At 37.9% G+C, this 25,300-nt stretch overlaps 1 protein-coding gene across 6 annotated transcripts in view; it reads right to left on the bottom strand.

The window, feature by feature from the left end:
• Positions 1-6,209: 6,209 nt before the first annotated feature.
• PTPRZ1 (protein tyrosine phosphatase receptor type Z1) overlaps positions 6,210-25,300 on the bottom strand; it is a gene marked incomplete at both ends in the record, with an annotated part of 150,402 nt that continues 131,311 nt past the window's right edge. For all 6 annotated transcript variants that reach the window (XM_084229192.1, XM_084229193.1, XM_084229194.1 and 3 more), the window contains 8 exons: positions 6,210-6,350; positions 7,793-7,928; positions 8,665-8,807; positions 17,326-17,472; positions 18,495-18,623; positions 19,729-19,802; positions 20,069-20,162; positions 24,130-24,276. In XM_084229192.1, coding sequence (XP_084085318.1) covers positions 6,210-6,350; positions 7,793-7,928; positions 8,665-8,807; positions 17,326-17,472; positions 18,495-18,623; positions 19,729-19,802; positions 20,069-20,162; positions 24,130-24,276 — 1,011 coding nt within the window. The remainder of the gene's footprint in view (positions 6,351-7,792; positions 7,929-8,664; positions 8,808-17,325; positions 17,473-18,494; positions 18,624-19,728; positions 19,803-20,068; positions 20,163-24,129; positions 24,277-25,300) is intronic.

Genomic DNA, 25,300 nt, shown 5'->3' with positions numbered 1-25,300 from the left:
TTGGGAATTATATTTTGTTTTTATCTTCCCAGGTGACATAGTCCTGAACATTTGTATAATGTGCAGAGCACAATCAAACCATAATTGGGAATTATATTTTGTTTTTATCTTCCCAGGTGACATAGTCCTGAACATTTGTATAATAAACATGTTTGCTAATGTACTATTTTAAAGTATAAAGTATGGTATGTTTTGATTAAGTTAATGCAATGGTGTTTTGAAATGTAAATCTCTATTTTAACATGAAAGCATTTAGAACAAGAGATAGAAGCAATTACCAGAGAACTTTAATCATTCTACTACATGTATATAAAGTGACAATGATTGTGCTATTTGTTAATTTATTATGAAATCTTTTCTTATAAGGATATAGTTTCATGAAATCATCAGATAGTTCTATCCTTTTGGTAACAAAAATTCTTCATGCAGCTGTATTTTTTAATTTTTAAAATCAAATCATTTATATTTGATGACCTACCTATAAAAGTTTGCAGTAATGCTATTTTATGCCTTTTTGGGTTAAAGTATGATTTGTTTAATATATATATATATATATATTCTTACAGTTTTGTCCTGAGTGTTTGGAAAAGGGATTAGGTCAGATTAAATCACAAATCACATGACCCCTTCATTAGGCACAATAAAATATTTTACAAAACCCAATAGCCTTTCATGGTGAAAAACACTCAGAAAACTATCAAACTGATAAGAACTTCAAACAGATGCAGAGCATCTGTGAAAACCCAATAACTAGCATTATGTAATGATGAACAATTGAAGGATTTCCACCTGAGATCAGAAACAGGGTAAGGATGTCTGCTCTTGATACTTCTATTCAACTTGCATCAAAAGATCTAGCTGGCGATTAGGACATAAAAGACATTCAGATTAGAAAGGAAGAAGTAAAAATATATCTGCAATTGTATGATATACATAAAAATAAATCTAAAGCAATTCTTCAAGAAAACATATAAACTTATAAATGAGTTCAGTGAAGTCGTGGGATACAAGATTAAACTATCAAAATTTAGTGTGTATAATGATATAAATTTATGATATAATGAATGAAACAATGATATTAAAATTATATTTACAATAACTTGAAGATAACAAAATAGAAATAGATTTGAGGATAAAAAATAACCCTACATTTATGGTCAATTGATTTCTGAAAAGGGTGCTAAGAATTCAATAGGAGCAAATAGTCCTCTTATTGAATAGTGCTGGAACAACTGCAGAATCTTGCAGTTGAATTCTTACCTCATATCACATATAAAAATTAACTTGAAATGGATCAAAGACCTAAATGTAAGAGTATACACTATACAACTTTTAGAAGAAAATATAGGCATAAATTTTCATGACATTGGATTAGGCAATGTTTTCTTAAATGACACCAAAAGCAAAGATACAAGGGAAAAAAATGGATAAAATGGATGTTATCAAAATTAAAACCTCATATGCTTGACTCTGGAAATCATTTTATCACAATAGGTTGAAATTATGTCATGATCAACAATCAGCCTCGTAACTGAAAGATTGCTTTGGCTACAGCGTTGAGAGTGAGTCAAGGGCAAAAAGGGAGATATTCAGAGGAGATAACCAAGAGGAAGGACTATAGATCCCATTTCTCAGTGGGATGAGTTTTCAAAATGTCATGTGAGATGAAAGCTATTATTGCTCATAGGATTGCGCCCTGGGAGAGGACTGCCAGGTTGGTGGAGTCTGTGAAGACACAGGAATAACCCCAGTTATCAGCCTTTGCTCATTGGCCTTAATGGTTTTGCAACCATTTCATTTTTTTCTCTGGGTGGTCCTTTGAGTCATTTTATGCATATCCCAGAGCTTAGAGCTGGGTATACTGTACAGATAAAAGGTGGAATTTTTCCATTTATTTTCTAAAAGCTCATGCAATACACCTTTAGCTCCCTGAGTCCATTAAAGCACTTACTGAACTAAAGGTGTGGCAAAAGAATCTTTAATATATTTTATTAGGAGTCTTAAGGCTATAGACTCAATATATAGCTTTATCAAACAAATTTGCCACCAGGAAAAAATTACTTGTACTTTCCATGTCTCTGTGTGGATAATACAGAACTGAAGCAACTTCTTTAGTTTGAAGCAAAATAACAGGTATCTGAGAAAAATGGTGAATACAATTGCATTGGAAAGAATTGTAAATTAGCATATTTGAAAAGTTTTCAAAGGTCAGTCTATGTCTCTTGGGACTTGCTTTGAATGTGTCAGAGCTGATGGACAAATTTAAAGTTATTGTGTGTGTAATGAGATGTTTCAATTTCACACCTACACTTTTTCTTACTCCCACTTTCAAATCTTGCTTTTCTTTTTAAAAATGATTGCCTTAAATTGTTAACTATAATTTAATGCCAAGGACATTTAGATTCTTAAAACTGTTGCAGCGTGTTTCATTTATATGCTTGAACATTTACTACCACCTACTCAAACCAATATTGTGCTAATGAGGAGAAGACCTTTGAGGTACCAGAATATTTTGCAATTAGCAAGTGAGTAGATGATATTCAATCATGGCTTATAATAATAAAAGAGTATGTCTTGTTTATTTTGATAAGTATGTAGATTTTCTCACTTTCCTCAAGAAGTTAAATTTAATAAGCACTTATTATTTCTAATCCTAGGTGCTACTTGTGAGTAGAATTCAACTCCAATAAAATATTTTAAAATGTATCTGCTTATAAAGATTTCACTGTCAAACTTTTGCATATTAGGAAATGGGCTAAGTAATTTTGTATGCTAACAAGTTAGGGAGTTTCAGATTAGAAATATAAAAATGAAGTAAGATTTCTATCAAGCAAATGGACTAGAATGTGTATGTATTAAATGTTTGTATTAATTTTATATGAAGCAGCAGCTGCCCTGAATTCTCAAGGAGTAGTCTATTGGGTCTAGACAGATTTTATAGTTTTGGTGCATTTAACTAACAAGTGTTATTCTGATCCTTAAAACTTTCTTGAGGTTGAAAAACTACTCCATATAATTTAAAATTGGAGCTAAAGCCTGTACAGGTCACCCTTTTAATTGGGCACACTTAAAATGATGCTATAGAAAAAACTAAAAATAGACATTTTGTTAAGCTTGATAAATGTATTAAATGTGGAGGAACATTAGAGAATATCAGTTTTCCCAGGACTATTGAGGAGAGTATTTCTGTTCTGGGTAAGAGTCATTTCACTCATTCATGGACTCTTCAGTCATTCATTTACCTGAAATGTATTGTGTGCCTTTTATGGGCCCATATCTTTCTCGGTGTGGGAATATAGACGTTAACAAAAGAGTCAAATTTCCTCTTTTGGTAGAACTTACATACTCATGGCAAAGACAGACAACAAACAAGTCAGGAACACAACTCTGCTACAGAGAAAAATAGAGCAGGATAAAGCAAGGGAGACGTTCCACAGGCGAGGGGCCTGGAGGGCGCAGCCATTCAGCCTGCACACAGCACAGGGAGCCAGCTCCTGGCCCTTCAGATGGTCAGTGCTGAATACTCTGAAAAGCTTCCTTGTGAGAAGGGGGTGCTACTTGAGACAGAAAGATCTGCAAATGCTGTGCTAGGGAGATATTTGAGCAGAGGCCTGAAACCAAGTGTAAAGCACTTGAGAGTTAACTGTACAATTCTTTTAGAAAGTTTAAGAGTACTAAGACACATAAAAATATTCCTATAGTCTCTTTGTCAAAAGATTCTTAGAGGAATTGGTACTGAGGAATCATCCTAAGTATGGTAAAAACTTTTTATGTGAAGAAATGTTCATCATAGTGTTGGAAGTTGGAAGAAGTTGAAGAGCCTGATTACCTAACATCAGGAAAAAAACCACAACAGCCACACGCTGGACAGCTGGACAGCAGGGCTTACCTCCTTGGTACTAATTCATATCTCGTGCTGGATGATTCCCTGTTGTCGAGGGGTTCCTGTGCATTGCAGACTTTTGGGCAGCATTTCTAGCCTTTGCCCAGTAGATGCCACTATCACCTCCCTTCAGCTGTGAAAATTAAAAATGTCTAGATAGCACTGACTGCCCCCTGTGGGACAAGGTTGTCCCTGGTTTAAAACCACTCTACTAGACATAATATAGACTTCACGATGATAGGTTTACAAATAGTAAGTAAATAGGTTTACATATAGTAAGTAGAATAAAAATATATATTCACAATAGACATTATTATGTAATAAAACAGTGTCTGCATAAACGTTATGAATATAACAAAACCACGAATAAAATGTTGGTAATGGATAGAAATAATTGCCAGATTTACTTATCGAGATTAATTTATATTCACTTCTCTTATAATTTATTGTTGTCTCAGTGAGGGGGCAAGAGATGAGGAAAGACTGATATATCTGACAGGAATCATCTTTTTAAAAAAATCTGTTTCAGCACATTTATTAAAATGTGTCTCCAGAATGTTTAATTACGATACACATTCCTTGCATAGTTACTTTCTTTTACAAGAGATTCTGCAAAGTACCTCACTGGTAAATTATCATGAAAGGAAAAAAAGCTGAGTCTTCCAAGATGGCCACAAAGTGAAGATTCCAGGTTCACTGTCTCCACATACACACAACCAAATTATACCTAAACAAAATCACACACCTGAAAGATAAATAGCTGACAGTAATTAAACTTTTTAGAGTAGAACCCACAAGAGGGAGGGGTAGCTGCCACGTGGAGCCACTCTGCTGTTGCCAACTCAAGCACATGGACCCACATTGGGGACTTTGATAAATAGGGACTATACGGGAGATAAGTGTACACAAAATTGGCAAGCAGGATAGAGGATGCGCGAATGGACCACTACATTTGCAAATGTTGATACCATATATAGAAAACCTCAAAGATTCCAACAAAAAGCTAACAGAAACAGTAAATTCAAATAACAAAATGGTGGGTTACAAAGTCAACATACAAAATTGTGTTGGGCCTCTCTGGTGGTGCAGGCGGTTGAGCGCCACACTGTGAAGCTAGTCCACAGACTGCAGCGCAGGTTCGATCCTGGCGGGTGAGAATACCACATGGCGTGGCAGACCTCTCCTGTCTCGCCCGCTGCTCCCCTCAATCAGTCTGCCTGTTCTGTTCCCCACTCTGTCTCTGGTGAATCCTCTCACCCTCCCGCGCATCTGGCCTGTACCCCGGTTCTTGTATAAAAATAAATAAATCTTAAAAAAAAAACAAACAAAATTTTGATGTTGTTTTAAATAATGATCCAGAAGAAATAATGATCCAGAAGAAAAAGGAGATGGAGACATATTGTGTGCTCTTGGATGGGAGAATCAATACAGTCAAAACGATTACCAAAAGGAACATATAGATTTAATGCAATCCCCACTGAAATACCAACTATATCTTTCAGAAAAATACAACAAGCAAATACAAACTGATGACAATATTTATATTTATTTTTGCAATGCCTTGGATAAAAACCATTTTAAACAATGTTGGGTAAGGTGTTATTCTCATAAAAACATCTTTTTTCAAAACACATGTATTTCTATTTTCCATAAAAGTTAAAATTACATGCTAAAACAGTTAATCACTGAGAAAACATGAAAGAATAGTAAGAACAGATAATGAACTACATCATTAAACTAAATAATTACACAACTAGAAAACTGATTCAGTAGTAAAATATAAAAATCTACAATTATAAATATAAATTTGGTCCATGGAGACACTAAAGCAGTATTTACAGTAAGTATCAGATTATTTCTACTTTAGGTGAATACTGCAGTTGTAAAGTGTTGAATATCATAGGGAACAGAGTATTTTATTTACAGCCTACTATATTAAAAGTTATATCTCTAGCAAACCTGATGATGGCTACAAAGAGAGCAAAAATTCTGACACTAAAAACAAACATGTTTTCTAGCATTGGGAATTCCTACTAGCTAGAAAATGAAATATCCTGTTAAAATCAATATGAAAAAATACCACAATTCCATCCTTAGAAATACTGTAAAATTCAATCATTTCAGGTTAACACAGTAAGTGAATTACAAGAAGTTTTGCAAAAAGGCACACATTGTTAATGATGTCAATTTGGCAGGAGATTCCTATGTGAAAGTTACTGTCAGGTGATGAAAAGTAAACAGGTAACAGAACTGAACTGATTTTCCAGTCTAATTTGAGAAAGAGGAAAGCAGTGCTTAGATAGGGATTCCCTCATCCCTTTGTGTGTTAAACTAAAGACTCTAAGCTCTCAGCTATGTTCCCACGGGGCAATGCTGCACCATTGCTGTCCAGAGAGGCAGAGGGATTCTCTTCCTGCCGGGTGCTCACAAGGCTGAGGACTGCTTTATAGAGAAACTGATACTGCTCCTAGAGGACAGAGAAAGGGGGTTATCAACAGGAAACTCAGACAATACATATGTTTGTTAAAAGGATGATTTTTAGTTACATTTTGGCACTGTTCATGGAAGGTGTTGTGTTAAGCGTTCTGTTATAGTCAGCAGAGGTGACAATCTATATTAATATCTTTTGAATAAATTAAAAGTAACTGCAATGAGTCAACATTCATTGACCTAGAAAATTGGTCATATTCCACTCTTGCTTATTTACTTCATGGAAACGGAAGGTGATGTGACAGGTTTCTGATACCCGTTGATCAATGTCGGTGTAAACCCTTTGGCACTGGGCACTGATAACTCATTCACAAACATGTTACTTGTTTCCTTTTCTTCAGTTGTTATGACTTCCTTTGGCTTGGTCTATTGATGGAAAGGCCTCAGAAAGGACTGTATAGCAGTTCAGAAACTCATGCATATTAAGGCCTTTCTCAACAGCCATTGTTTACACTCGACCAGCCTGACAGTCCTACGCTCCACTTTGAGCAAAGGTAAGTGTGTGCCCTGCTATGTCTCAGTGCAGAGACATACAGAATAATTTTTCTCTTGCAGATGCCAACTTAAAGGCAGCTGTAGTGAATGTGAGGTAGTGACTAGCATCATAGTGGAAAGCCATTAGTACCGTATGTGAAATGGTCCACCATTAAACACATTCATGAACTGTGTAAAGCTATTTCACACAGGGCAAACTTGATATATCTCAACTGACCTGAATGAGACTTTTAATAGGGCGCCTCTGAAGCACATGTGTGCCAGGGTGACTTTGCTCTCTAGCCAAATGGTCTGGGCTGGAGCTGAAGACAGACCCATAATAATGTACACACACACAGGTGAGTCTATGACTACCATCTGCACCTGAGCTCCTCCCATGCAGACAGCTGTACTAAGTCCTCTATTACCTTTTCATCCTTTGTTTCTACAATAATTAAAAACTTTCAGATTATTTTCGGAGGCTTGTATCTACAAATGCACAATGTCTTTTTCTTGATTGTGGAAGTCTATTTCTTTTTGAAAGTATGAAGGAATCATTTATTTGTTTCCATTCAGAAATTTGATTTGACTTGAGGAAAAAAAAATGAAAATCTGCCACATTTAAGTCTTTGAATCTGTCTCTGACTGTTCTCTGAGGTTAGGAAGAACCTGAAGTGAGGGAAAATAACCATTGATTTGGTTGGCTAAGTAAGATTAGGAGATGATTCTACTGAGCATATTTTATTACTTTTCTGAAAAATTTAAATGTCTATTGTTGCATTTTTATGAATTGTAGCCTGTAACTTGAAATTCAGCTTGAAAAGTACATGCTAATATTACCAATGTGCTTTTTTTTTTTGTATGTGATAAAATGATTCTCACATCCTCTAGAAAGTAAGTTGTATTCTAACAGTGGAAAGTTTGTTTCACTCTGTTATTACTTACAATGTCAGAAAATACTCCAGGTCTCATCAAATTGATCATCTTGGCTACCTGATAGACATCCATGGAATTTTCTTTTTCTAGCTGGTGCATAAGGGTTGTTAGGGCACAGAAAGTCCCTGCTGTCACTCCTCCATGCCTTGAAACAAAAGGAATGGACACAGATTCCATTCAGGTACATCAAATATTCATGTTGAAACTCCCAGATCATGTAGCCTTGACAACTTAGTAGTAAGAACACTGAAATTTTTAATTAATTCTCTCTTTACTCCATTGTAAGTAGGACTATGGTTTAATTAGAAACATTAGCAGGTATTCATGATATAAGTAATCAGATATTTTATAGAAATTTAAATGTTTTATACTATGGAAGGGGCTATAAATCAAAATGATCAGACTAAGGGTATAATATTTATTATGTGTCATAATTAATACGATATAACATACATTTCAGCCTATGCATGTTTTATTTGTCCATAAAAAACTTGGAAAGAACTGTTGGATAAAGATTCCTGTTTCAAGTAAATGAGACACTTATCAATTTTACTTTTCAATCACAGGAAGATAAAGACTGAGAAATGCCTCCCTGGATAGCATCTGTGAAAAAAAATTGCAAAAACACTGAGAGTTCACACAGAAGTGTTCTGGTTAGACAATGCAAGTGTACTCTTCTGCCTTCAACTGGAGCTTCCAGAAACATGAAAAACAAAACCAAACCAAATAGCCTGAGTCAGCTTTGTTCACAAAATGCAGAGGCTCCGTCCTAGCTGAACCAACCACAATTGCTTCAAAGCCTTAGGCTAGTACAAAGACAACAGAAATACACATATGTCCAGAGAGCACACAGAGGTGAAAAGATTTAGTGTGGAACTTACTCATCATGAACAATCATGGGTCCATCTCTGTTGGCAGCTTCTTCTTTGATAATACTTATAAGCTCAAAAGTTTTACTAAGGGGGCTATCTGGATTTGGCCATTTGGGACACTGAAAATGCTTCACTTCAAGTACATAATCATCCTAAGACAAGAAAGAAAAATGCATTTAAAATACCACAATGGGGGCCCCCCTGGTGGCGCAAAGGGGTTAAGCACAGCACTGTGAAGCTGTCCAGCCTCTGCAGCAAGACTTCAATCCCCAGCTGGCCAGGGAGATACCCACATGGTGCAGCAGACCTCTCCTGTCTCACCTGCTGCTCCCCTCAACAATATTTCAGTAGATCCACTTGTTCTGTTCCCCACTCTGTCTCTGGTGAATCCTCTTGCCCCCACACCTCTGGCCTGCACCCCAGTTCTTGTATGCATAAATAAATAAATATTAAAAAACCCCAAACTCATTACAGTTTATTATAAGTCAAATAATTAGGGAAAATCAGGAATTATGGGAAGGCTAATAAACTCACTCATGCCCATGAGTGAGTAGCCCAGAAGAATGGAGGGCGAGATAGCCCGTCCTCTATCATGGAAGGAAGAACTTGCTGGAGTGTCCACTTCAGTCTTTCCTTCTTCCTGGACCCTTGTTTGAGACATCTACCCACCCCTCAGTTAGACTCCTGGGGGACCAAGGTGTCCATAGACCTGATGGACACAAAGGGACACCAAATTGGGATCAAATAGGAATGCTTATGCTTTAGTTTTTCTTCTTCATAAAACTAGGAGAAAAACTGAGCTGGTAACACAGGCTAAGCTACATATTACACATGATTAGTAATTAAGACATGGCTATGACAAGAGAAATGAGTATCTAACGATTACTTACTGCTCTCTTATTAAACTTCACCAACTGAAGAGAATGATGAGGAAAAAAGCACAAGAAATGACAGATCTGAATGAGTGCTTCTGAACTGTTTCGGGGAAATGCAATGTTGTGTTCTCGGCGAACCCAGTAAACATCTAGTTTCTGCCCCCCCCATTATAAATAAGGGATCTAAATTTTTTTCCACAGTGTGTTCATTTTTGTTGTTTTAATCAAACAGGTGCTATCCCATGGCTGTATTATTTGCACTACTATTCTAATTATATTATCAAGTTTAAGTGTTTTGGTCGATCAAATATTCTGGAGAATATTCACTATTCTAGAATAGTGAAATTTCACTCAATTAAAGCAATTGAATGGAGAGCCATTTTCTCTGGTTTGTATTTATAACCAGCCATGTGAAGTGGTCTCACTCTCGGCTCATGCTCTTGGCCAGGCAGTATTTGGTCTCGGCAGGTCATTTGGGATTCCAGTGAAGAATTTGATATCACTTGGAATTCATTTGACCGGGTGGCAGATCCACAAACAAAATTCTATTCAATTTTAAGATCCATGAAGGAAAGTTGCAGAAAGCTTTGAAAATATATTAAGATATAGGGGCGGAGCAACATGGCGGCGAGGAGACGCTGCAAGTAAGATCTCCCATTAAAAAAAGTTAATAGGGAGGAAAAGCGGCAGGTCCCAGTGAGAACTGGGACACGGAAGATAAACGGACGACTCCAGCAAACTGCCCTAAGAAGAAAGTTGCCATAAAAGAGGACGAGAAGGGAGGGAAGCGCAGAACCCTGCTCCCCTCCCCCGCCCACAGAGGCGGCACTCTACCGGCAGAGACGAGGGAAACAACAAACCAAAACGCCCAACAAGAAAAACGGATGCAGCAAGTGGGACTGTGAGTGGAAAGGAACTCTTTCAGCCACCACACCCCGTGAACGGGAGCTGAGGCGAACCCTGCAGGATCCTCCGCGGAGGTGAGCTCCAGGCGCCATTAAAGAGAGCCCCGCCCACCAGGAGGAGACCAGCACCAGCACACAGCCCCGGCCGCCCGGTAAGCTTGCGCGAAAGCGGCGCTCGGATTGCAGCTGCCCAGGGCCCTGCGCCTGCGACCTAGGCTGGCGGGGAGACGGCGGAGGCCCTCCCTGAGTGAGCAGGAACAAGGTGCCCAGGCAGGGGAGCGGGATTCAAAAGGCGCCATTCCCGCGCCACTGATCTGGGCTACAGCCCGCGTCCTGGAACTGAGGGCTTTGGAACTGAGACCCGGGCGGAGGCCCTCCCTGAGTGAGCAGGAACAAGGCGCCCAGGCAGGGGAGCGGGATTCAAAAGGCGCCATTCCTGCGCCACTGATCTGGGCTACAGCCCGCGTCCTGGAACTGAGGGCTTTGGAACTGAGACCCGGGGCACGAAATTAGGGGCGTGGGTTCCCCACGACGGTGGGGCACAAGGCAGACACAGCACCCCAAAGCCGTTGAGGTGTACCCTACCATCCCCGCTCTGCTCCCTGTCCCACGGGGTGGAAAATCAGCTCCCCAAGGGCTCTAGGAGAGATCTCTGGTGCCACCTAGCGACTTGACCCCAGCACAGGCTACTGAAGGAGCTAGTGGCCAGCTGGGGAGTTAGCCCACACCGGGCCCCTTCTGAACAAGTAGTCTGAGCCCACAGGGAGAGCGAGCACCCACAGCCGGGGCAGACCAGGCGCGCAGAATAGTGTGCCTGAGACCAGAAGCGCAGGGAGTGTGTCCCACATCACCATTTTAGAACAGGGACATTTCTTCAGTAAAGACTACCTGCAGAAGGCTTCCTCAGGAGCCAGAGGTGAGCGGGGGAAGTTCGCCCACGCCAGACCCCCTCTGGCCTGCAGTCCAAGCCCAGAGGGGAGCAGGAACCCACCGCCAGGGCAGACCAGGCGCACAGGGGAGTGTGTCCCCCCATCGGCATTTTAGAACAGGGACCTTTCTCCAGTAAAGGCTGCTTGAAACTGACAGATGACTCCTGGAAGAACCAGAGGGGAACAGAGAAGCCCACCCAAGATGCCGGCAAGTCCCAACAACACAGTGTCCCAACGCATACGGCAAATTAGAAAACAGACAGTAGGGAGGAGAAGAACCACACGCAACCTAGCAACTCTCCAGAGAAAAAGCACACCACAAAAAGAAAGCCAGCCCCCAGATTGCAACGACAATAACTTGGAAGAATTTCTGAGCCTTCCAGAAAGAGAATTTAAAATTGCCGTGATTAAAAAACTGACAGAAGTCATAAAGGAAAACAATGATAAGGGAAAAATAATCAACGATCAGAAGAATGCAATTGAGTCCCTAGAGAGGGAAAACAATGGTCAGAAGAAAGAAATTGAGTCCCTAAAGAGGGAAGTAAAAGAAATGCAGGAGATCAAAGAATTAATGGAAGAACTAAAGAATTCTGGGAAAAGCAATGAAAGCAGAATAGATGAAATGGAAGAACGAATAAGTAATCTTGAAGACACAGAAATAAAAAGAACCAAAACAGAGAAGGAAAGAGAAGTACGAAGGAAAAAGAACGAAGAAAGACTTCGGGAACTATCTGACTCCATGAGGAAAGGAAATATAAGAGTTATAGGAATACCAGAAGGAGAGGAGAGAGATGTAGGAACAGAGAAAATATTCAAAGAGATAATTGAAGAGAACTTCCCAAATGTGAAGAAGGAGCTGAAAATTGATATACAAGAAGCAAGAAGAACACCAAACTTCCACGACGAAAGGAAAAATACAGCAAGACACATAATAGTAAAGCTCCCAAGAATCCAGGACAAGGAAAAAATAATGAAGCTGGCAAGAGGGAAGAAACAGATAACATTCAAAGGAAAACCAATCAGGCTGACATCACACTTCTCCGAAGAAACACTACGGGCAAGGAGAGAGTGGAGGGACATAGTCAACAGACTCCAAGAAAACAGATGCCAACCAAGAATACTCTATCCCGCAAAGCTCTCCTTCCTCTTTGAAGAAAGAATATGGACCTTCCCAGACAAACAGAAACTCCGGAATTTCATTGCAACTAAACCCCCACTCCAAAAAATACTACAAGGAGTCCTAAAGCCAGAACCTCAGAGCGACGAATAACAATGAAAGAAGGCCCCCCCCCCAAAAAAAAGTTATTAAAAGAATAAATAAATAAAATCAAAGGAAAGACAAACACAATGGCAAATACAGATGTTAATATATCAATATTAACTCTAAATGTAAATGGACTAAATTCTTCAATAAAAAGACACAGAGTTGCAGCCTGGATTAAGAAACAAAACCCAACCTTTTGCTGTCTCCAGGAAACACATTTAGCTACAAAAGATAAAAATAGGCTCAAAGTTAAAGGATGGAAAACAATCCTACAAGCAAATGGACCAAAAAAGAAAGCAGGAACAGCTATACTTATATCAGATAAAACAGATTTCAAACTCAAAAAGATAAAAAGAGACCCCAATGGTCACTACATTATGATCAAGGGGACAATACTTCAAGAAGAAATAACACTCATTAACATATACTCACCAAACGAAGGAGCACCAAAATATATCAGACAACTGTTGTCCTCTCTGAAAACAGACATCAGAGAAAACACATACGTAGTGGGAGACTTCAACACACCACTATCAACAATGGATAGATCAACAAGACAAAAAATAAGTAAAGAAACCAAAGCTCTAAATAAAGACCTAGAGCAATTGGGCTTAACAGACATCTATAGAACACTAAACCCCAAAAAAACGGAGTACACATTTTTCTCAAGCGCACACGGATCATTCTCCAGGATCGATCACATACTGGGGCACAAGACAAACATCAACAGATACACCAAGATTGAAATCATATCAACCATCTTTTCTGACCATGAAGGCATCAAACTAGAAATAAACCATAAAAAGAAGGCAAGGAACTTTCCTACCTCATGGAGATTAAAAACCACACTACTGGAAGACCATTGGACTAATGAGGAGATCAAAGAAGAAATTAAAAAATTTTTTGAATTGAACGACAAGGAGGACACCAATATCCTAAATGTATGGGATGCAGCAAAAGCAGTAATAAGAGGAAAATATATAGCAATAGAAGCTCACATCAAGAAACAAGAAAGAACGCAAAGAAACAACCTAATCTCGAAGCTCAAAGATCTAGAAAAAGAACAACAAGAAAACCCCAAAACCAGTAGAAGAAAAGAAATAATAAAAACCAAAGCAGAAATAAATGAAATTGAAACTAAAAAAACAATCCAAAAGATCAATGAAACCAAGAGCTGGTTCTTTGAAAAAATCAATAAAATAGACAAACCCCTAGCCAGGCTCACAAAGGAAAAAAGGGAGAAAGCACAAATAAACAGGATCATCAATGAAAGAGGAGAAATCACAACGGACACAGCAGAAATCAAAAGAATAATCAGTAACTACTATGAACAGTTATATGGAAACAAGTTTAACAATCTAGAGGAGATGGACAAATTCCTACAACTCTACAATCACCCAAAGCTAGATAAAGAAGAAATAGAACACCTAAACAGACCAATTACAATTAGCGAAATTGAAATGGTAATCAAAAACCTACCCAAAAACAAAAGCCCAGGACCTGATGGATTTACAAATGAATTCTACCAAACATTCAGAGACGAATTAGTGCCTATCCTTCACAAACTCTTCCAAAAAATTGAGAAGGAAGGGACAATACCAAACACGTTCTATGAAGCCAACATTACACTAATACCAAAACCGAACAAGGACAACACAAAAAAGGAAAACTACAGGCCAATCTCCCTAATGAACACTGATGCAAAAATCCTCAATAAAATTTTAGCTATCAGAATCCAACAATGTATCCATAAGATAATTCACCACGACCAAGTTGGATTCATTCCAGGGGCACAAGGATGGTTTAACATCCGAAAATCAATCAACGTTATCCAACACATCAACAAAAAGAAATATAAAAACCATATGATAATATCAATAGATGCTGAGAAAGCTTTCGACAAAGTGCAACACCCATTCATGATAAAAGCCCTTGAAATTCTTGGGATACAAGGAACATACCTCAACATCATAAAGGCCATCTATGACAAGCCAACAGCCAGTATCATTCTCAATGGTGAAAAGCTGAAAGCAATTCCATTAAGATCTGGAACAAGACAAGGATGTCCACTCTCACCATTGCTTTTCAATATAATACTGGAAGTCCTAGCCAGGGCAATAAGTCAAGAGAAAGACATCCAAGGAATCCAAATAGGAAAAGAAGAAGTCAAACTATCACTATTTGCAGACGATATGATATTATACATAGAGAACCCCAAAAACTCCACAGAAAAGCTAATTCAACTCATCAATCAGTTCAGTAAAGTGGCAGGATACAAAATCAACACGCAAAAGTCAGTAGCCTTCCTATACACAAACAATAAATCTGAAGAAGAAGAAATCAAAAAGACCATCCCTTTTGTTATTGAAACAAAAAAAATCAAATATTTGGGAATAAATCTAACAAAAGAGGTAAAGGACCTATACAAAGAAAACTATAAAACACTGTTAAAAGAAATAGAAGAAGACACAAAGAAATGGAGAGACATCCCCTGCTCATGGATTGGAAGAATAAACATTATTAAAATGGCCATCCTTCCAAAAGCAATATACAGATTCAATGCTATTCCAATCAAAATTTCAATGTCATTCTTCAAAGAAATAGAACAATTATTGATGAAATTCATATGGAATCACAAAAAACCCCGAATAGCCAAAGCTCTCCTGAAAAAAAAAGAAGGGAATGGAGGCATCAGACTCCCAGACTTCAAACTATACTACAAAGCCATAATCATCAAAACTGCATGGTATTGGAACAAGAACAGACATACAGACCAATGGAATCGAATAGAAAATCCAGAAATAAACCCACAGATTTATGGTCAACTAATCTTTGACAAAGGAGCAAAGACTATGCATTGGAGCAAAGAAAGTTTGTTCAATAAATGGTGCTGGGAAAACTGGGTCGCTACATGCAAAAGAATGAAGCTTGACCACCACCTCACACCATACACAAAAATCAACTCAAAATGGATTAAAGAACTAGACATAAGACCTGAAACCATAAAATATAAAGAAGGAAATATAGGCGAAACACTACGTGATTTGCACATCAAAGACATCTTTACAGACACATCACCCAAAGCAGTGATAGTGAAGGCAAAGATAAACAGCTGGGACTATATCAAATTAAAGAGCTTTTGCACAGCAAAAGAGACAATAACAAAAACAAAGAGAAACCCCACCAACTGGGAGAACATTTTTGCACCCAACACTAATGATAAAGGACTGATCACAAAAATCTGCAAAGAGCTGATGAGACTCAACAACAACAAAGAAAATAATCCAGTCAAAAAATGGGCAGAAGAGCTTAAAAGAAACTTCTCTGAAGAGGAAATGCAAATGGCCAACAGGCATATGAAAAAATGTTCAACATCACTTGTCATCAGGGAAATGCAAATCAAAACTACCATGAGATACCATCTTACACCAGTGAGAATGGCACATATTAAAAAAACTAGCAACAACAAATGTTGGCGAGGGTGTGGAGAAAAAGGAACTCTTCTGCACTGTTGGTGGGAGTGCAAACTGGTCCAACCACTGTGGAAAGCTGTGTGGAGATTTCTGGACCTACTAAACATAGAGCTTCCATATGACCCAGCAATTCCACTCCTAGGTATTTACCCAAAGGACACAGAAACATCAATTCCAAAGAACACCTGCACCCCTATGTTTATAGCAGCACTGTTTACAATAGCTAAGCTTTGGAAACAACCCAAATGCCCAAAAATAGATGACTGGATCAAGAAGATGTGGTACATATATACCATGGAATATTACTCAGCATTCAAAAAAGATAAACACATGCAATTTGCTGCAACATGGATGGCGCTGGAAGGGATCATGCTCAGCGAAATAAGCCAAAAAGAAAAAGAAAAATACCGGATGGTCTCACTCATAGCAGGAATCTAGAAAACTTAAATAATGGACCAGGAAAATGAATAACTATAAGAAAGTGAAAATCAAAATCAACAAAAAACTATGAACCAGAGACACTTTTAGGGGGGCGGGGGCGGGAGGGGAGGGATTGGGGTCAGAATGGGGGGCTGCAATTGTATGGGGAATATAACAATAAAATTTATAAAAAAAAAAATAAAGCAATTGAATGGAAACATTTACTATCTAAATCATGATTTAATCTTTTACTGATTGAGAAGGTCTGAATCTCACCTGCCTTACTCATAATTGTCAGTATCTTTTAGTATTTTACTGTAGCTATATAATAAATTATGTTGCTATATAATAAATTATAATATCTTATAAGTATATAGTTATTGACAATTCAGATTAATGCCTTGGGAATGTCACCCAGGGTTTAAGTAAAACAATCCAAGTTCATTGTCCTTTACCCTTTAAACCACTTCTTCACTTATCAGCTCATTGTACATTGGTAGAAAGAAGAAAGCTCATTTTTGCAGGTGATATTTTCTGCATTTTACCTCTGCAAATACATGATAAGAACTGGCCTTAAAACATGTTTTATTCTGTGTGCCCAATTCATGAATGTTTACTTATGACTAACTGTTTAATGATCCTTAAGATTTTGAAAATCAAAGTGAGAAGTAAAGTAAAATTGTGTAATTCATCTCAATTGTAAGAAATCATATTCTTTCTTTTTTTCTAGGAAAGATCCTTAAATCAGCATATATTTAATCTGATCTTAAGACGAAAAGCTGATCCTTTAAATGATGTCCATACCTGTGTAGCTTCTAAGATAAAATCTTGAACTATCAGTTTTTCTTCATTAGACAGACATTTGTGTTCTTCAGTCATAAGCGTGACTTTAAAACTCTCACAGTTTATAGGCTCATCCTTATTTGGCCAGTAAACAAACTCATCTTCAGCCTGGAGGATTAAAAAACAAAGATTCTAGATTTTAATAGATATCTAATAAAATCAGACTGTGAAATTAACTGGTTAGCATAGAAAATTTAACTCAAAACTTTTGAGTCTCAAAATTTATTCCTAAAATCTTGAGTCTTAAACTAGTTTGATATGCAGAATAAAATATTCAGAAACCAAACAATTGTTTTATCAGTTTACCAATAACAATGGAAAATGTGGCTCCTATAATTGACAACGGAGTAGAGAAATTCGAGTGATTTTAAGAGCTTAACAATTTTCAGTGTTATTTGGGATGGTCAGCATAACTTCATGGACAAGAAATGAATCTCAAAGGTAAGCATATAGTTAAAATCTAAATGAAAAACAGATGTTAAAAAATTTATGGATCTTCTTAATTGAGGGAATCTCCAAATAGCCTAACAAGTTTTATCAAAAAAAAAAAAAAAAAAAAACCAAAAACGGTATAAAAGCAGCATACAGGCTGACTTCATTTGTGGTTGCAAATACAATATTTTAAAAAGTGTCACAAAATACTTAAGTTGAAGTGAACTTAACCCTACTTTTATTTAAAACTGTCAACAGGGGCCTCCTTGGTGGTGCAAGGGGTTAAGACCCAACCAAAAGCTACCTGCAGCCACTGCAGCACGAGTTCAATTCTGGACCAGGGAGCTACTCACATGGCACAGCAGACTTGTTTTGCCTGCTGCTCCCCTCAGCAGTGTAGTTCAGTCAATCTGCCTGTTCTGTTCCCTACTCTGTCTCTGGTGAATCCCCTTACCCCCCACACCTTTGGCCTGTACCCTAGTTCTTGTGTGTATAAATAAATAAATCTTTAAAAAAATAAAACTGTCAACAATTCCAAACCTGGGAGATTAACCAAATTATGTTCAATAGTAGATAAAGTAAAGCTCTGGCATTAACTTTATTAGTTGAAACAAATGACTTGTTTGTATGCTGGATTTCTGGCTGCTGTCCCTTGATATTTCTCCTGTAAGCAAAGTACCCAAAGTCTGTTTTCATACCATATTTTGAGCATCAGGTAGCATAACCACCAGCTGAGCATTGTGATCCCATATCATCCTCCAGAAATCCTTGATGGTGTGGAGAAGGGGATGCTGGGTAATGATGAATTCATTGCTCTGATAATAACCCTACAAAAACAAAGAGAAGAGAGAAAAATTCACAAAACATTTGTAAATGAATGAACCTTAAGTCAAGGCAGTCACTGTATTTGGATTTTGTCTACAAATAACAATGTGATTATTACAGCCGATGTTCACAGGGTACATCCTATAAGCCAGGTACATCACCTAGCATTTCTGCCAAGTCATTCATTCCTAATAGCAGTACTCTGAGATAGGAACTTTGAACCTCATATTACAGATGATTAATCTGAGGCTTAAGACCACTGAGGCTTAAGTTCAGTGTTGTGCCCAAGTTTACATAACTGTAACCTGTAGGAGATTTACTGAAGTAGTGGGTGGAGGGGAGGGGTCAGGGGCGACCCTGCAGATTCTGCTGGAGAAATCTGGAAGCTGGTGCCACTGGATAAATCATGATGTACATGGTGCCACTTACTAAAATTTTAGCTCATTTATTTCCTTCTGCTCTGGGTCTCTTAGATTCCAGTCCTATCCAATATGGGCTCATTTGTAGGCAGCATTATTTAGATGCCGCCACCACACATTTCCCTGACTCCTCCATGGATATTCCAGAATCTTTGCTGGAAAATAGATTTGGCATGGGAATTAGGGCCCAGTCATCTGAAATGAAGCTCTGAAATAGAACTGAGGGTCACCCAGCAACCACCAAAGCACTCACCCTTCTCATAAAGGACATAAATACAGAAAGGAACTATTGCATCTTTAGAAACTCAAGTCTCCAGATGAGCTCCAGATGCGGCAGACCTGGAGTGGTGATATCAGTGACATGGGGCATTGCTCATGCTGGTATAGCCTGCATCTGATCAGGAGCTTTACCTTGGTAGATGGAATACACAACCTCTAAGAGAGATGAGTGCATGCTTTGTATCTAATCTTCAATTCAGAATGGCGATTTTGCATCTATTTATTTATCTTGCTGAGGTTTCTGCAATCTCAGCATGCATGAAGATGTGCTATAATGCTGTTATTCCACTGGCTGCAGTGGGTGGCGGGTCTGCAGTCAAGACTTTTGATGTAAATCCACCAATAGCGCTGCCCATGTCTGCAGTCACTGCTCAAACAGCCCATAGCTCCAGTAGCTTCTCAGACTTACCATGATGTACGAGGCATTGATGTAGTCTGTGCCTTCGCCACTCAGAGATGAAATGCCAACCCTTGATCTTTCCACTGCAACACACAATATTCATGACCACAGCACTGTATCTTTCCTCTCCACCCCCAAATTGCAAAACATAGTTGCATATCTCAAGTTGAGAATCCTTGATCATTAAGCTAATTTTTCTATGCATTTTGCATTTTTATACAAGACAGGCTTTGCATTATTTTTAACAGTTATATCATCAGGCATAATTAGAAAAATAAAAGCATATTGCTTTCACTCCAAGTTGTACAAATGCCCACACTTCCCCCCACCAATATGCAACATAACCTACCAGGAATGATGGAAGAAGTTCTGTTTTTCTCCCTGTTGCATTGCTTTAGGGCTGTAGAATAGTCACTCTGCTGTATATTTGATTGACTCAGGAGCTGAGTGAGTCAAGGAGACACACATTATTTCATTTATGTCATTCAAGTCCACACACACACACACGCACGCACCATACTCTTGCCCCAACCAAAAAAAAAAAAAAAAAAACACTGAATATAGATATATCTGGCATGTTTTTCAAGAATTCCTTGAAGTAAACCTTGTTTTAGGTGGTTCTCAGGCACATTTGTTATCTACAGCACAAGGAGGGAGGGGGGGTGGAGCTAGAGGAGACAGAACACTCTCGAGGTGTAGTTTCTGCAGTGGGGGTTCTTCCTCATGGCTTCCGCTATAGATGTGTCCTTCACTATGTTCAGTGAAATAAGCCATAAGGAAAAAGAAAACTAGTAGATAATGTCACTTATAGGAGGAATATCGGGAAACCAAATAAGGGATCAGGAAAAAAAAATAAATGAAAAACCAAAATTAATAGGCCACTACATATCACAGACATTCTGCAAGGGAAGGGGAGGGAGAGGGATCAAAACAACAAGAGACTATGGTGCACAGGTGAATTGGGGGTGAGAATTTTATGGGAACTACACCTGAGAGGAGAAAGCAAGCATTGTACAAAAATGAACAATGATGTGAAATATATATAAATTAATTTATTAAAAAATAAATCTCACACTGCAGTTGTGAGTAGAGGATACAGGGTTTGTGTGTGTACATGCTTATGTAAATGTTTGGATTTGATACATGCTTTCAGTACTCCATTACAGGAAGGGTCTACTTACTATTTATCTAGTCCCTAATTAGTGAATATTCAAATTCCTTCCAAATATTTTACGAACTTTGTAGCAATGAATATCCCATATATATCTCTTAATATGCACAGACATGGAAGTTTTTATAGAGAATTTTTATAGCGAATTTAATTTTTAAGTTTGACAAGTGAAAAGTGGTAGGTCATGGTTTTGATTTGCTTTTCCTGAAGTACTGTAAGGGTATGAATTTTAGGATTTATTAGCCATTTAGAATTCCTCTTTGATGGCTGTCTTCTCGTATTTCTACTTCCTTGTCATTTATTGATTTTTAGTGGATTTTAATGCCTTGAATGTAAATCTAAACCCTGTTCAAAAATTTGCTAACTTTGTTCTTTAATCATAAAGATTTATAGCCAATTAATTTTTTCTTTAAGATTTCTGCCACTTATGTTTTTATTTAAGAAATCTTTCTATACCCTTTCATCTTCAGAATATATTTGCTAATATTTTCTTATAATAAGTATACAACTTTTTGCTTTCACTTTTAGGTGCCCAAGCCATCTTGAATAAGTTTAATATTTGAGATGAGTAGGGACCCATTTTTTACTTGCTTCCCATGGAAATTGTTCCAATTTTATTTATTGATTACTCTGCCCTTTACTTACCTGTCTGAAGTGCATTCAAATCTAACACATAACAATTTCCACATGTGTATGTCTCCTCTGACTGATTTGTCTGTTTTTCAATATTAATTATTATATCTGTATAACAAAATTTCCATACACACTACCACAAATTTATATATTTTAATAACACCCAATATCATTCATCTTTAGCATTGCTGTGAATGTTTCGCTTTTCTAAATGTTAATTTTAAAAGCAGGTCTTAATTTCCCACAAAAAAACCCTGCTGGGAATTTGGTATTGCATTGATTTTTATCCTTAATTTAAGGAGAATCAACATCTTCACAATAATATCTCCATAAACATTATCTCTCTATTTATTTGGGTCTAGTTCTATGCTTTTCTATATAGTTTCAGAATTTTTCTCTATGCCTTCATTGCACCTTTTGTTAAGAGTTTTTTGAGACCTTTTTGTTTGTTGTTTCTGATTTGGCTCTTTTTTGTTTTAATACATTTTATAAGACATAGCTAATGAGCTACCACACTATAGTTTTTATACACACTTCTTAAAATCTAACAGTATCAATAGCTCACATTCCTTCCCTTTTCTGAGTCTACCATTTCTTTATGAATATATTTTGCCTATATTTTTCTTAAAACTGTTTCTTTTATGGAGGTTTCCAAGTTTGTTGTCACAAAAATGTTCAGAAAATATTTCTGAAATATTTATAACTTAGTCCCTGATTTTTATCTATTTATTTGTGCATACTCTCCTTTCCATTCATCAAACTGGGTATAGGCTCTCTGCTTTGTTAGTTTTTGACAGAGCCTTCATTGTTTTTGTCTCTTCTGTTTCTATAGAACTAAATTTCTATTTGATTTAAGAATAATTTTAACTTCCTTACATTTTCTCATCTCCTTCTTTGGCCATACTGGGCTTTGCTTCTAATTTTCACATGATATGCCAATTTCATTAACTTTTATTTATTCTCACATGAATTATTTACAGCTGTGAATTTCCTTCTAAGGTACAACATTAATCGTATCCTACAAGGTATGCTAAGCAGTGCTTCTATTGACCTTTAACTCTAAAGACTTTATATTTTCTTCTTTAATATATAACTTACTTAATAGAGCATTTCTGTTGTCTAAACATTTGGATTTTTAGGGCAGCTGTCATCGTCAATTTCTAATTCTACAGTATTAGGTCCTGAGAATATGATTAGCATGATATAGATCCCTTGCGAAAACTCCTCTTTCCCCAGCAGCTATTTTAACACCTTTATTTTAGACTATGCACACACACACACACACACACACGAACACACACACATTCTCTCTCTCTCTCTCTCTCTCTCTCTCTCTCTCTCTCTCTCTCTTACATTTCCCTGGTTAATATGTTACCAGGAAACAAAATCAAATTCTTTCTTTTCAACTAGATTCTAATCTAACTGATATTTTTATTTTGATCCTGGATTCTCTTATACAAGCCATGTGAAATTTTTTACACAATTGTGTAGAGAGTAAATCATATTTAAATGAGAATCTTGTTGAAAATGGATGATTCTTATATATATATTTAATTTAGGTCAAAGCTATATTAACAATCTATTGCTAAAGTTTTTTTTATTCTTTATTATCTGCCTCTGGAAACCAAACTGCACTTTTTTGTCTTTCCTTAAATTGTTCCTTGATGACTCATCAGCCTGAACTGAGTAAACCGCTGATGTTCCTGACTGCAGGTTCTTTACCCCCAACTCACCCTCAACCTTTCTAGTACTCTGCCCAAACACAAGTGCTGCCTTCTGAGGAGGCAGAACATCAGAGCGGATTGGGGGTGACTGACAGCTTCCATGTGGTGGGCTAGGGGAGAGAAAAGCATGCCAATCACAATGTTTATCAACATGGTGGTTTTTTCCACTGGCTTTCAATTTCTCCCTAAATATTCCTTCTTCAGAAATTGGGCCTATTCTAAAGGAATCTTGGAAAGAAAGAGGATAATAAGGAATAATGTTGAGCCAAGTAACCGAGCCTCCATACCCCTGGAAGCCATGGCTTTGCCAATCCTCTAACTCCAGCTACTTTCTGAATTCCTTGCTTTCCAGTTTCTGAAAGTCAGAGGCTGGCATTGGAGATGGTGTAATATAGAATGAAACACGCTGTCCTCCAGCTCATTGTTTTGTCACAGATGAGTGGGAGAAACTGGGGTTGAAGAAGCTCTTGCTCTGGTGTGGCCTGTTCTAGTCCAGGGGCTTCAAGTGAGAGATTTTTTCAAAGAGCAACACGAACAGTCTGAGCCACAGCACTTGTGGTTAAGTGGTCTGGCTTTTTCAAAGTAAAAAAAGCACTTACACTATCTGCTTTTTAAGTTCTACCTGTCCATTCTGTAATGCTCTGTGCCTCCTTCCCTGGACCAAGGTTACATTTATAAAAGTTAGTCTAGGATTTCTGAGAACTTCTCTTCTTGTGACTCAAAATTAAGGTTTTCCTTGAAATTTGCCATCTGGTTTTCTTCCTATTGTCAAGGACAGGAGAAAGCGACTGTATCTCTCGCCCACATGGCCTCGGTGATTCAAAGGAAAAGAGGCAGGAACATTCAATTCTGTGGTGACCCTCAAGATTTCTGAGCTCTCACCTTGAATTGTTTCTCTAGCTTTGTTTTGCCCGTTGGTCCAGCAATGAGCAGTGCATTGACGTAGGCATGAATGTGACTATCAGGCACCTCCGTTTCTTTACTGAGGATGGCCTCAACCAGTGCATCGTGAATGAAGACATACTGCTCCTGGAAAAACAATGACACTATAGAGCATGAAGTCACGTTTTCCTCATACGTATCAAGGCACAAAAGGTGTATCTTCCATTGACAGACAAAAAGTTCCGCAAAATGAGGGGGAAAACCCACAAAAGATAGTCTATTAGACATGGCCTGCAGGCAGATCCAGATAAGCAGTGGCCAAGAGAGAACACAGCTCTTCTCACCCCTTGGCTCTTGGTTTGTTGTGCACTGACATTTTGTGAAGGGGAAGGAAGCAAGATTTAGGGAGCAAAACAATGCTCTCTCTGCCCACCTTTCCAACCTGAGACACTCTTCCACAGTTTATAAGAGCATGTTCCTGACTTTTACACTTTTCTTAGGTCTTCCCCTCCTGTCCATTCAAATTCTCCTTTTAGTCATCACCTATAATTAGGTATAACTGTCTGTACGATTTCTAATAGTTAATTTTTATTTCATAATTGGGACTTTTTCCTGGTTTTACCTGACTTGAGAAAATGAGCTTCAGTTTGGTTTGATATTAAAACCCACCCAGCCTTCTATGTATGGCTCTTATACTGATTTCCTCACATTCAATTCAAATTCATTTTTTCATTTAGAATGTGGAACATAAAGATAGGCACTTTGGAGTCTCCATGGTGGCACAGGGGTTAAAGACAGTGCTATCAAGCTATTGGCAACCACTGCAGCACAATTTTGATCCCTGGCTGCCCAGGGAGAACCCACACAGCGTAGCAGACCTCTCCTGTCTTGCCTGCTGCTTCCCTCAGCAGTGTATTTCAGTCAATCTGCCTGTTCTGTTCCCCACTCTGTCTCTGGTGGATCCTCTCACCTCTCACTCTGCACCTTTGGCTTATATCCCAGTTCTTGTATGCATAAATAAATAAATCTTTTTTAAAAAAAAAGGTAGGCAATTTGTCCCATGTCATAGAAATTATGTACAATAAATGATATGACATGTACAAGAAATTATGTACAATAAGTGATATGTACAATAAATGATATGTATAATAAATGATTACATTTCTAAACA

The sequence above is a fragment of the Talpa europaea genome, assembly GCF_964194135.1.
Source record: "Talpa europaea genome assembly, chromosome: 3".
In the NCBI taxonomy this organism is placed as follows: domain Eukaryota; kingdom Metazoa; phylum Chordata; class Mammalia; order Eulipotyphla; family Talpidae; genus Talpa; species Talpa europaea.
The sequence above is the reverse complement of the archived record's forward strand: the minus strand, read 5'-3'. Positions and strand labels throughout refer to the sequence as shown.